At 45.1% G+C, this 14,346-nt stretch overlaps 1 protein-coding gene across 1 annotated transcript; it reads left to right on the top strand.

Moving 5' to 3' along the window:
* The first annotated feature begins 602 nt into the window (after positions 1-602).
* Positions 603-13,752, top strand: CLDN10 (claudin 10). The gene is given in 6 exon segments (XM_030946631.1): positions 603-797; positions 799-886; positions 7,688-7,849; positions 8,014-8,095; positions 12,562-12,669; positions 13,375-13,752. Coding segments are annotated over 6 exon segments (687 nt in total). The 5' UTR covers positions 603-665; the 3' UTR covers positions 13,490-13,752.
* The last annotated feature ends 594 nt before the right edge of the window (positions 13,753-14,346 follow it).

Below are 14,346 nucleotides of genomic sequence, written 5' to 3'. Positions count from 1 at the left end.
GAAAATCCCAAGTTCACCACCTCACATTGCTATAACAGGTATCACCTGTGGCTGGATAATATCAGGAGCCAGCTGAAATTCAGAGGATTAAAAAACCCTACTTTGCGTTTCAAAAGCTTATGCCCCTGTAGGGATATGGAACGCTCGCGGTCAGCACACCCGTATTGTACAAGTATTCCTCGAAGCCACCCTCCTGGCGAGGCTCTTTGTAGGGAGGATGGCGCGGGGTCATCGGGAGAGAGACGCAAGCCTGCAGCTGGGAAGGAGATGCTAAGGGCGCACCTGTCCCGCTGCTGCCATCCCCTCCCGACCCCTGCACGAGCCCCTGCGGAGGAAGGGGGATCTAACCCCGCATTACAGATCGTGCCGCTGTTTGCTTTCGGGTCTGGTTCATTGGGCCAGCCCGGGGAGCGCCCCGCCGGGCCGTGCTGGGCTCCGTTTGTTCCGCGCGCCCCGGGGCGACGCCGGGCCCGGGCGGGGCGGGGCCGGTCCGGGGCGATGCCGGGAGCTGCCGGGGCTGATTGGGCTGCGCGGCCGCCCCCGCCCCGCCGCGCTCGGCTCTGCTCCGCTCGGCTCCGCTCCGCCCGCTGCCGCCGGGATCCGCCGCCCCGGGCTCCGCCGGGATCCGCCGCGGCTCCGCGCCGCCCGCCGCTGCTGCCGGGCCCATGGCGAGCACGTCGGCGGAGATCATCGCCTTCCTGCTGACCATCTCGGGATGGGTGCTGGTGTCCTCCACGCTGCCCACCGACTACTGGAAGGTGTCCACCATCGATGGCACGGTCATCACCACCGCCACCTTTTTGGGCCAACCTCTGGAAGACTTGCGTGACCGACTCCACCGGCGTCTCCAACTGCAAGGACTTCCCATCCATGCTGGCGCTGGACGGTCAGGCTCCCGCTGACCCCCACCCCGATGACACCTCCCGGTGTCCCTGCGCCGCTCGGCGGGAGCTCCGCGGCCGCTCCCGGGCCGGGCTCGGCGGGGCGGGCGGGCAGGGGGCTCGGGGCGCGCCGAGCGGGGCCGGGGGCGGCGGGGACCCGGACGAAGGCGGCTCCCCCGCGGGGTCGTGGGCAGGTGCCCCCGTGTCCCCAGGCAGGTGGCAGCGTGCTGCCTGTGCACACCTGTGCAAGCGGGCTTCTTTCTGCCCCCAAAAACCCATTAGCTGAGATTATATTTAGTGCCCAATTGTCCGGTTTGGCCTCTCGTACTGTCACTACCTGCCTTTTTTCCCCATCAGAAGAGTGTGTTTATGTTGATTTGACACAAGAAGAATGCAGGCAGATTTTTCTTGACGATTTATTTCCCGACTGTCGTGACATTCCTCTTTTTTATGGTTTTGCCAGCCGTGCAACGGTCGGTGGAGAAGAACAAGCCTTGGCGTCGTTTTGTTTTAATTAATGTTCCTCTGCTGGTTTTGCTAAGTGGTTATTAACTCAGATGTAATTGCTTCATTGATAAATGACAGTGTGAAAGCTCGGGGCAGTCAGGGATGCAAAGGTATGCAGAAGGGATGCATAGCTTTGCTCCGCTTTAGGGCAGTGTTATTTTGAAGCAAACCTAAGAGTTTTGCTATAGGGCTTGAAACCAAAGATTGAGTTGGTGCTGCGTTTCTTCCCTCATTAAGGGGAAACATTTTTGCCCTTTAAGGAAGCTGTACTGGGAAACTGGTTCACTGCAGGAAATCTTTACAACTAAACTTTTAGTTGATAAATCCACACTGATCATGGCTGGTAGAAACAGGAGAAGTGTGTCTGACATCGGTTTATGGCTTCAGAAGTGGCTGTAAAGAAAGGGAGGAAAGGCTTCTAAGATTATGGCACCTTTTCTAAGTTTATATAGTTATAAATTAATTCGATATGCAGTGTGCCAGTGGCTTTGATACTCACAAAAGATCATGCCTACTGTTCACAGTCTGGCAAGACATTCCCTTTGCACTGGAGTCTGAGCAGGTATTTTGGTGTAAAAGCTCTGTTTAAGAGGAAAGGAAGGTCTGTTAATCTAATCACTAGCAGAGATTAATACTAATTGTAACAGGGATTAATATGAACATGACGTTAGTACCAATATCAGAAAACCTTTAACCTCTGTATGTAGAAAAGGCTGAAAGAGGCCGAGATACCAAAAGGACGTAACACAGACAACCCTCAAGCACCACTGCAGGATGCTTCTCTCAGGGGCAGAAGGGCCGTTCCCAGACTTTACTTTGACCCAACCCTGTGGCAGCAGAGGAATTTGCCAGTTCCTCCGAAGGACAGGAGTGCTGGCTGGCCTCCACTGACATCAGTCACTCTGTGGTCAAGTGTAGCAGCTGAGAGTGTAATTTCCAGGACTGGGCAAGGAGCAGGGGTCTCTGTGCAGGCAGGCATGGAGTGATCGTTGGTGCGGAACCTTTTGGATCCCATGAACCTATTGTTTAGCCGTTCTTGTAGGTCTGGGTGAATCTGATTTTAAAGTAAGAAGAGCATAGTTACAAAGTATGAAGAATTTGGAGCATTTAAATTTTCAAGAAGAATACAACACTTGACAGCAAGATCTTTTCCCTCCTTTCTCCCAAATGCTTGTGCACTGAAACCTTGAGTGCTGGGTAGCACGTTCCACTTGGCCAAAGAATGAGTTTGTGAGGTGCCTTGTGCACAGTGAAGGAGCCATCAGCTCATTTTGGACAGAAGTGAATCTGAAATGCACGTCTGGAAAGGCCCTGTCCCAACCATTCTGGCCAGGTTGTTTTTCAGTAGTAGAAAGTTCTTGGCTTTAGTGTTTCTCAACAGCATCTTTAAATGCTTTGGGGACAGATTCTGTTGCCCAGGCACAATATGAATGGAGGGAGAGTGATGTACCGCCACCCTCCCTGCCACAGCACAGACCAGGCAAGCTGGGTGGGGTCAGAGGGGCAGCCCCTGCAGTCAGGGGTGCTCTCAGTAGCTAGCCTAGCCCAGACTCCCTTCCCTGTGGTTTCAGGCTCTGCAGGGAGCCTGTCAGCAGCTGACTGTGGGTGTGTATGTCCCCTCTTCACCCTAACCCTTCCCCCATGGGGAGTGCATTCGGGGCTGCGGTGTGTCACTCGTGGCTTAAAGAATTTGTGTCTCAACAAGAAGACAAGTCTGCCTCAGCCCTTGTCTAGGCTCTTCCTTCCCTCCTCCTCCCCTTTGCCCAGACTTACATGCCAAGGTAGATCCCATTCCCTGTGACTGGGAATGTGGGAACTTCGTGACTCCATCCTCAGGTGGGAGACTCAGAGTACACAAACAGGGTAGATCTGGTTTCTGTTCTCAGGGAAGTGTTTGTGAGCTGAAACAATAACCCTGTAAAGATACATGTAGTGACAATATGTTGCTCTCCTCAAAATGGTAGCGCATGACTGGAAAATTCCTAAAAATATTTCTGCTGTCCTAGGGAAATGTGGCTCAACTCCACTCCATCACAGAGATGGAGAGGATCTGCCTCTCAGAGCAGTTCCTCTTCTACAGAAATATTTTTTTTCACCAAATTGGAAACCTCTAAGTAAGCTGAACTTCTTATCCCAAAAGACTGCTCAGGTCTTCCAGGGGATCAGAGGCAAAATGAGGGGGAAAGAAATCGGTGTGACCATGCTTTGAGGAACCTGGTCTATGTGAGGTGTCCTGCCCTTGGCAGGGGGTAGGAACCAGATGACCCCTGAGCTCCCTGCCTACCCAAACCTCGATGACTCTGTGATTCTATGTCTGTTGCTGGAGTTCTGTGGAGTGCAGGAGAAGTCCTTCCTTCTTCAGAAGCAGTGTCATAGTTCAGGTCAGGGGTGCTCAGGAGATGGTTCCTCTTCACCCTTGTTTTGGTTTCTATCACGGAGTGGGTTTGGACTGTCCTGCCCAGCTTGCTGTGAGATGGCACAGCAGCAGGGCTGCCCTCATGGCTTTCAGGCCATCACTCCACACAAGTGGCTTCCAGAGAAAATTGCTTGTGGTCCCCTTCCACCTTTATGCATTCCTACAGAAGAAACCAATTTGGCCAGCCCTCATTAAGTGCTGAGCCCTACATTCTTTATGCAAGCAAAAATGTTCTTCCTGTCTGTGGGGCTTAAAGTCATTTTGGGTTTACTTTTTGTGCCACTGGTCATAGGTGGAAATTTACTGATGAAACCACCTCCCCCTTAAGAGGACATATCAGTTTCCATGTTTCCTACAGTGGATCTGATGACCTTTTGCAAGAACAGAGCTGAACAAAAATTCAGTTATGAGCTAAAAGAGGGTATTAGAGCTTAGAAAGACATACAAAAGCAATGGGTGTGTACTTTTGGAAGGAATCTGTGCTGTATCTGTAAGGCTACCTCTTCACGTGATGTAGACTGCAAAATGCCACCAGAGGCATTTATTGTGAAAGTGGCAATCCCCAGAACTTCGCATATATTTTTTTTTTCCATAGTGTCATATGATATGAGTACATGAATGCCTTCTAAGTCTTTGAAAGCATGAGGCAAGTGTGAGAGCAGCGAGGCAAGAAAGATGAAGCTCTAACAAGATTAATTTCAATGCAAGACAAAACACATTTGTTTGAAACAAAAAAAAAAAAAAAAGCCCAAACAAAAAAAAAACCCAACCCACCTTGAAATAGGTTTCTCTTGGAATGCTGCTAAACATGACTTTATGAGCAATGCATGTTTGTCTGCTTGTCTGTTTAAAACACATGGCTTTTTGCTGCTTGGGAGCTTCATTTGGGTGGTTGGTATGTACATGACAAATTTCCTGCAGGAGCTGGTGCAAATACAGAAAATAAACATTTGGAAAAGGACAGCTCTTAGTCTTGAGTGGAGGACTGTGAAAAAATAGACAGCTCCCTTTTGCACGCCTCTTCATCGTCATAGAATCACAGAATGTTTTGGGTTGGAAGGGACATTAAAAACCATTTAGTTCCAACCTGCCTACCATGGGCAGGGACACCTCCTACTAGTAAAGGTTGCTCAAAGCTGCTTTCAAACTTCAACACTTCCAAGGAAGGGGCATCCACAGCTTCTCTGGGTAACCTGTTCCAGTGTCTCACCATCCTCACAGTAAAGAAATTCTTCCTAATATCTAATATCTTCTGAATATCTAACCTAAATCTGCTCTTTTTCAATTTAAAGGCATTTCTCCTTGTCCTGTCTCCTACACACTCTTGTAAAAAGTCCTTCTCCAGTGGGCCTTTCCTGTAGGCCCACTTTAGGTTCTGGAAGGCTGCTGTAAGGTCTCCCCAGATCCTTTCTTCTTCAATCTGAATAAGCCCTATAAGTCTTGGTGCCCAATATAATCTTGCTTTCTTGAAAGAAAAAAGAGGTTTATTTCCTCTTACAGCCAAATGTTATACAGTGTTTGAATCTAGGATCTAAGCAATAGGAGATTTGATTTGGTGAAAATGTTGATTTCAACCCTTCATGCTTCCTAATGCTCCAGTCCACCTCGTGGGACTGACTACTAGACCCTTCTGCTTTTCCACAGTACTGGTGTACTGTGTAAATTGGGATTTTTTCCCCTGTATTTTGGTTTAAAATGTGTGCCAGTTGGCTGATTGCTCTGGTGAACTGAAACAAGCCCTACTATAGCTGGCCTACCCAATTTGGTGAATTATTTAGTGAGAAAGGTTATTCATTCAGCAGAACTGAGCAGTCCTCCAGCTCATGCTGTTTATAATTGAAAATGATTTCTGAGTGAGTGAGTTAATTATTTCTTGCTGTCTCACTACCCTCTACCTATTTTAAAACTGTGTATTGACCTTCAGGAAAAACTGAATTTCAGTCCTGTGGTTACTAGCAAATGTTGGATATTTTAGTTGGGGTGATTATTTACTGGTTTTCCTAGGAGGTTCAGACATAAATAAAAGTTTAGAGGACCTCCGGGTAAACATGTTCATGGTTCAGCACTTTAATGTGTCAATTAGCTAACTAACACTGTCAATAAATTGGACCTGTCAGAAATAATAGCTTCCTTTCCACTCTTCATCTCGTGCTTTACCTGTCTGCTACAAGAAATACATTACACAACCATCTAAAGCAACAAAAGCCAAGTTTTCCATGCCTATAGCAAAAATTAACAAAGCAAGACTGCTGTCTTCAAACCTGAGTCTTGCACAAATCACTCTCTCTCTTACATTCCAACATGTGAGCCGTGTGACAGTCACACTTATGTCACTGACTGTGTCTTTCTTGAGCAGGTGGGCTACAGAAGCCTTACAGTTGCAAATGAAAGAACTCTATCTGTGTGCCAGCAGAGGTAGATAAATGCTAGTAGGTTGTGTTCACAGTTGGGCAGCACAGTTCCCAGGTTCAGCAGGCCTGCTAAAATGGGGTGTTATGCACTACAAATTGCTTTGGTGCTCAAAGCTGTGAATCAGTGAGGGATTTAAAACATTGTTCAAGCACGGGGTGGTCATCCTAGAGCTGATATACCTTCGGCAGTGGCTAAAGGAGGTAGCACTGAGGATAGCAGAAGGTGGCCAGGTGTCTGTGGCAGCCATCTGCATCCAAAGCTCTGCCAGCCAGACACAGACTTCTCTATCAGGAACATATCCAGTCTCTTTCTGAGTCTCAGTAAACCCTTAGTGTCCACACATCCTGTAGAAAGGAATTCCACAGCTTCATTTTACAAACAAGCATACCTTTGTTTTGAATCTGCTGTCTTCTGTTTTCATCAAATGTCCTTCAGTTCCTGCTGTAGTATATTGCTTTCTTACATATTAAAACGTTTATGCAGGGTTTGGTGGGGTTTTTTTGTTTATTTATTATTACATAAAATTTGGTGTAATAGGCAATGACAATGTGGTTTCGCTCTCAACATTTCCACCCACTGGAGATCAAAGCAAAAAGAATTAATGCCCTAATAGTGGGAGTTCATTTTCATTTTAAATGAGATGTAACAACAGGTTATGAAGAAAAACATCTTATGACAGTTATTCAGCTGTGTAAGATTGCAGCGTTCCACCCCGTAAGCAGCGATATGAGATTATCACAGTCCTTCAATTACAAGATATTCTCGGAAGAGAGAAGAGGCCAAGCAGCCCATTGTCCCCTTGAAGGGTCCTGGCCTGGGAGGTCCCTCTGGGAGCAGTCTCAGGCAGCACAGCCAAACTGTTTGTGGCTGAAGCCAGGTGCAAGCTGTTTGTCCAGGTTTAAATACAGCAGTGATTTGCTTTATCCCAAGAGACTGCTGCTGTCCATGGAGCTGAGTGCGTGGCTGACTTCCTTGCAGAATGAGGCCCTTCTGGGCAGATCCAAATCAAAGCAGTGGCACATCCAGGCAGGCTGAGGAAGGCCCAGGACCCCAACCAGGGTCACTGCTGCCAGCCTCACTGCCAGCCATATTGCACCTGCAGCACAACTAGACTGGTGTAAGACTTGCTTTGAGCACACTGCACTCAAAGGGTGGCTCTGCAACTTGTGACCTGATCAGACCATGTGGAGTTGCTCTTCTAAACCTCTGCAGATGCTATACTCAGTGCCATGGGATAATGTTTGGAGCCCTGAGTGCCACAGTATGATTCTTATGAGCTGGGCACAGCTGATGATGCCCTGTGAAGGGCACACATCACCTGGAGAAACACAGTGGTAAAGTGATACTGTTCCAACCAAAGTCTGAGTCCATTTGCAATAGTGAGTGCCTGATGCTGCACAGAGGGAGGGAAACTACAGGAAAACTTGTCATGGTCCCAGTTCTCACATTAGCCTTGCTCTTTCTCTCACAGGTTACATCCAGGCCTGCAGAGGATTGATGATCTCCGCTGTCTGCCTGGGCTTCTTCGGTGCCGTTTTTGGACTGGTTGGGATGAAATGTACAAAAGTCGGAGGCTCTGATAAGACTAAAGCAAAAATAGCTTGTTTATCTGGACTGATTTTCATACTCTCTGGTAAATATACTTTATTTTTATCAGTTTGCATATTTGAAGTCATACCAGAGCCGCTTCTTTTCTGCAGAAACCCGTGCACAATCCTCCATGACTTCGTTGACTTCAGGGCCAGGCCCGAAGCTCTGCTGCCAGCTCCACTGAATGGTTTGTCTTATGCTTTTCAGGGTTGTGCTCTATGACTAGTTGTTCCCTGTATGCAAACAGGATTACGTCTGAGTTCTTTGACCCTTCTTTTGTTGCACAAAAGTAAGTACTTTCCTATACCCATAAATCTTTCAAACAAGTATTCCTTAGGTTTCCTACTGCACACCACAGCCTGTTTAGACAGAGAGCAGCTGCTTCTCCCCGTGGGCAGAGGAGGAGAGTGGGCTGCAGTTTTATTTAACCACAATTTCTAACTGGAGCAACCAGGTGCTGAAATTCAACAAGCAAACACTCTGCTGCACAGTGATGGCTCTGCAATCCATGTGCCCAGCTCTACCACAGGCTGGCAGGGCAGCTGGGTTAATTGGGAATGGAGCCTGCCTGGATGCCAGAGGTGCAGCAAAAGGATTGCACAAGACACAGGGGTTCATTAGGTGCATCATTTGATAGGGAAGGGAGAAAAGTATTTCCTGGAGCCTTTGCTAGAAGGTGGCTTTGATAAAGGTGTCGAGCACCGCGCAATCTTGATTCCGATTCCTCTTGAGGAGAGGTTCCTGCAGGCTTGGTGGAATTTTGCTGGCAGACTTTCAAACCCAGGTGACTGAAATTTGGATCATAAACCTTATCAAAACCCACGATCTTTTAAGCATTAACATAAATACTTTGCCTATACCTGTAATTAAATTTAAGAGAGTATTTATAGAATTTTGGGATCCACACCAGAGATAATGAGCATCCCTGAAGACTTCCTTTAAAGCTGTGCAAATTCTCAGGACCTGCAAAAGCAGCAATCCACAAACCAACACTTGGATTTTGGATTGACATTCTTAACTACCAGGTCTGAAAATGTTGGCTGTAAATTATACCATCAGAGACTTTCATGTTTTGCCTTAATACACGATTAAACTCTTTTTTTTAAGGCAAGGATTTTAAAGTTTTCTTGGCAGTGATTCCAGAATATGCCAAACATCAGGTGTACATTTCCCTGGGACCCAAGTAAGGGATCAGTAAGGAACCCTGACCCTTTATGTTTCACTTTGACAGAAAGAAAATAGTCTGAATAAATAACACTAAAGGGATCTACATTTGCAGTAGGGTTGACACTGCTTTTCCTGAAACAGTATTAGTTTTGTATTAGTAGTCTTGTATTAGTTTTCTCCATAATTCCCCTATAGTTTCTGTTTATTTGATGTAGAGAAGACAGGCTTGAAAGGCCACCAAAAGAAAGGAGGATGTGAGGTTCTTTGAAGAAAATGGAGCCTGGCTATATAGACAGAAGTTGATTATTCATCAGGCTTACTGTTCTTAGTGAAAAATACCATGATTGCTGCCAGAAGTCCTTTTCCTACACTGTATTCCTACCCTTGTCTGCTGCAAAAGAGCAGGCAGACGTTACGGTGGAATTTTACTGTGTAGGAATGAGAAATCCAGTTTAAATATTGAAATGATAGTAAAACATCCTCTCCAGAAATTACCTTTTTTTTGTGGGACAACCAGCATAGCTCAGCTGCAGGCAGACATAATCATGATTGCAAAGATAAAGGCAGAGAGGAAATCCTGAAATTTTAATTTGAGTTGTGCACAATGCACGTAGTTCATGCAATGACCTTGCATCAGACTGAGCTAATGGTGGCATTCAGCTCCTTCCTCTCTCAACTGATGCAAAATTTCCATTTTGTTGCCATCTCCAAACCCTTACTTTGTTATGCATTGCAGGCACATTTAAAATGTTTGCAGGTATATTGTGGAAATTTGGAATTGTCTCTTCACTGAGAGAAGGTTTCAACCTTTTGCCTTTTACTGCACATTCCTCTCTGGCAGTGTCAAAAACAGGCTTGAGATACTGTTAGTGGGAAACAAATGACACAAGATATTCAGCACCTTGTGTCAACCATCAGGATTTCCCTCCAGCCTTCTTTGCTGTTCTTAATTTAAATTATCTAACTTCCCATATAGGCATTGACATGCAATTGAAAAGCTTGAGTTTTCCTCCTAAGTACCAGTATAAATCAGAAAGGTTGTTCTCTCTGTTTGAAGATGTGGAAGAAAGACCTATCAGGACAGCTCTGCAACTCATTAACCTGGTGGTGTGGCACTCCCCCAAGCAGGGCCATACTGTTTAATCTGTTTAATCATGGTATAGTAACAAGTGTTGCTTCAAAAGTTCAAATAATCCCAACTACAAAGGCTGAACTCCACGTCTTCTGTCCCAGCTAGTAGGTAACACTCAGGTACCCATTTTCTACCCAATTCTATCAAATATAGTCATGATTTCTTTTCTGTACAATTGAAGAGTTTCAGGAAGGGAAGATAGTGCTTGGTCCCCTTAAATCCCTCAGCCTCTGGTCAACCATTTCGTTTGTTAGATAAAACCATGGAAACCTGTGTTTCCCACTGTCTGGGCAAATGGTCTTGGCAAATGAGTTTTTACTGCAACAGCCATCCTGGATCTTGGTCCAGCTCTGTTCTCCAGCAGTGTGGTGATCTGCATTGACTTCTGTGGGGAGCCTCATCCTGGTCCTTGCACCTTAGGTGTGCTCTGGCAGTCCTGGAGAGATGGAGGGATACCCATGAGGGAGCTTACCTCACATCTGAGCTAGTCCTTCTGATCTGCTTTTACAGGTCAATGAAAGAGGTGCCTTTGAAGTGTTCTAGAAGTGCACTTGGTGTGTATTTCTTGCATGTTGAATATGATGGGATCTTAGGTGATGAGCTCTGATGTAGATTTCTGTTTCTAATCAGGAACCCCCTGTTCTCAGAGAGATACAAATCTCCTTGAGTCATGTGAAAACTGTAGCAAGGTGGTTGGAAATGTGAGCATAAGTAGAATTCAAACTTTACAGGTTTGACAGATTTTGAAATGAAAAGGGAGAGTTTTCCAGGGTGGAAGGAGCTATGGTTCCCTTCCCAGCAGTTAAAATTGGGGGCTAGGTCTGTAAGCTCCATGCTGGTGTTGAGGAATGGTTCTGAGGCAGACTCAGTTTATTTCAGCTTGAGCTTGGGGTCTCCAGAGAGGGAGCCTGAACAAAGAAATCCCTGGGTCTTTATCCCCTCAGTCCATGCACCTGATCCTCATGTGCACTTCACAGATTTTGCATGTCCCTCCTGGTCCAGTGATTATTTATGATCTGGAGTCTTCTAACACCTCACTGGATTCTTTTTGAGTGTTTCTCCAGTGCCCTTTTGTAAAGATACAAGTTTTTCAGAACAGCTGACAGGTATTTTCAGATAGATATTGTGGTAATGTGGAATTAGGGCCTGGGCACATGGAAATGTTCACAACTAGCTGAGAAGTGCAGCTACACAGTGTTGCAGTTGCACAGGCAGGCTGTCAAGCAGGGGCTTTTATTTGGCTGCCTCACCACAGTTTACAACAAATCAATTTAGTAGCATCTGCTTGAACAGCACAGACTCCTGGTTGGTAACTGTGGCTGGATGGGGGACAGGGGCCTGTGTTTCCATGCAGGATCCCAGAAGTCTGGAGAAGATAAATGTCTCCTTAACAGGAAACTGCAGCAGAGAAAGAGCAAGACACGCACAAGTGTTTTCTAAAGGTGAGGAATAGGAGACTCTGGAGACTGTTGGGCTGCAGCCTAATGCAGGTCATCCTTCACATGCTTTTAGAGTGGTACTCAGGCAGAGAGCTGGGGAATGGAGCAGACAAGGAGCATCCATGGTTTGCTGCTTGTCTTGAAGCTTCAGCACTGAGGGGAAAGAAAATAATCTCTTCCCAATGCCCTTCTTTCCCTTCATTTACTACTGTTGCTTTAGAAACATGGACTTAGTGGCATAATGCTCCTAAAGCACCACTGTCTCCTCTCAGAGACAAAGGGAGCAGTTCCTGGCAGCAAACAGTTTGTGGCTGGCTGAGGCAGCAGAGGGAACCATTGCTGGTGACTGAGAACTCTGCCCATGGAGGTACTGGGGAGCAGTTTCTTCCAGACAGAATCCAGCCACAGGGACTAGAGAAGAAGATGCTGGAACATGCACCTGTGTGTGCAAATGCTTATACCAGACACACCTGTGTATGTATATGCATACATTGCATACATATACATTGCATGTGTATTCCATATGTATATTATGCAGATGTACAAACCCTCATGTTTTAAGCAGGCTGGTGTGTGGATGATGAGGGATGGAAGCAGACACATCCTGAGAGCCAGAGGGGAAACTTAAGGAGAGTTGTAGGCAGAATTTGTAGTCTCTGGCCCAGCAAAAGCCCCAGTCCAGTTTGGTTTGGGAGCCAACAGGAACAAAATTGAAATGGAGGAGCTGGTGCTGTAAACGGGCCACAGAATGACATAACCCCACAGCAAAGCAATCCAGGAGGAGATGCACAAAGACCAGGCCTTCCCCTAAGCCTAACCCAGCTGAGCAGGGAGAGAAGCATTGCCCAGCTGAAAAGAACATTGGTGAATGGCAGAGCTGCTGATTTTGTGGTAAAGAATGTATGTGTCAATGGAAAGTTATTCAAGAAAAATATAGTATTTAGTTATTTTATTCTAGAAATAACCCTTTTAAATCCATGTTCTCTTCTGTTAAATACATTTATTTACTTCTTGTAGGTATGAATTAGGAGCAGCTTTGTTCATTGGATGGGCTGGAGCATCACTCTGCATAATTGGTGGCATTATATTCTGCTTCTCAATAGCTGAAAACAGTAATTCTGCAAGGTAAAACACAAGTTTTACTTATTGAAAGAAATCAAAACCTCTGTATTTTTACCTGCTATATGTATGCAGTTTGATTACTGTTTCAAAACACGTTGTAATGAGATTCTGAAAAAGATTGTGTGGATAAAAGAAAATAAGGGGATGTAAGGATAATGCTTTGTCCACCATTAAAGAAAAGCTATTGGCTCAGAACAAATACTTGTGATACATATCTATATATATATGTTTCATAAATTTACTACAGCTGCAAAACAGTGCATTCACTGATGTAGGAAAAGTGGTCAGGTGGCTTTACAGGCATGAATAGACAAGTTTCTTTGATCTCAAATCATCAGAGCTAGTGGTGGTGGCAGTGGGACCCCCAGCAGCTGAAGATGGATGATAACAAAGAAGAACAGCTGTAGAGAATAACTATTCACCTAGGATCTGCCACAATTTAAATCTTTTCATCATTAGGCCTCAATTTACTTAGCTGTGAAGGAGGGATATGTGTTACAGGAAAGTGTAAAGACAGATGCAAAGAGATAGCTGGAGTGGCAATGTTTAACTAGAATGGGACCACGCAGAGTAGGAATGTGCCACCTCCCCTGAAATTTGTAGGTCCATTCCCATACATTTCTTCTGGCTTTATTACTAGAATGCCTGGATGCAGAGATGCCACCTGTCTGTGGGAAGAGCTGTAAATGGTTGTTTTTTTCTCTTCAGGAGGGGGTATGCCTATAATGGAGCCACATCTGTGATGTCTTCTCGTACAAAGGTGCACAACAGCGTCCCTGACAAAAGCCCACCCAAGCACTTTGACAAGAACGCCTACGTTTAGTTGCACTGTTGGAAGACTCAAAGCGTTTTTAAACGTGATTTTGTACGTTTCATTCAGAGTGATTCCCCCCACCCCAAGCCCTATGTACTTACCATTAAGACAATGACTTTTAAAAATATTAACTTGCAGCTTTTTACATATTGATGTAAATTTTATTATATAATATTTTAAGATTGATGTTGGTATTGTAAAGTTTATACCTGGAAATCATGAGCTGATGTTGCATTCTTGAAAAAAAATAAACGAGGTATTTACTAATTCAGTTTGTCATGTCAGCTGCTTATGGGAATGGCATCACACATGCTGTATTGGCATATTGCAGTTCAAAAATTCAGCTAGTGCTTTTTCTTTGTCTGTCCATGGAAATGTGATGACTTTTGAGGGGGTATTTGTACAAGTCAGTAAATGAGAACAGAGATTACAAATAACCACAAAATGCTTTCTAGATTGAGTCCCTAAAATCAGACCCAAACTCAGGTTTTTTGTGAAGTTTGAACTGATGGACCTGTGGAATTTCAATAAAAGTTGGTTATTTTGGGACAACAGTGTAAATATAAAAAATGAACAGTCCTATTTAATAATGGCACAGTATAGAAAAGGTTTTGTATCTGATATTATCTAAATTACATTACAACTTCAAAGTCAAGGTTCTTTTTGTTTTATGTTATTTTTGTACTTCATTTAAGTAGAAACACTACCATGTTTTTTTTAAAGAAGGAAGCAAATATGGACAAAGCAGAAATGTCAAGTACTTCTGCCATGGCAGGTTAGTGCTTTCCTTACTGTGGCTTGACATTGTAATTTTTTTTCCAGTTGTTGTCCTTTTATGCTAACAATTACTGAACTCCAGTACAAAA

The sequence above is a fragment of the Camarhynchus parvulus genome, chromosome 1 (genome assembly GCF_901933205.1).
Source record: "Camarhynchus parvulus chromosome 1, STF_HiC, whole genome shotgun sequence".
NCBI lineage: Eukaryota > Metazoa > Chordata > Aves > Passeriformes > Thraupidae > Camarhynchus > Camarhynchus parvulus.
This window is presented reverse-complemented; position numbering and strand designations above follow the sequence as displayed.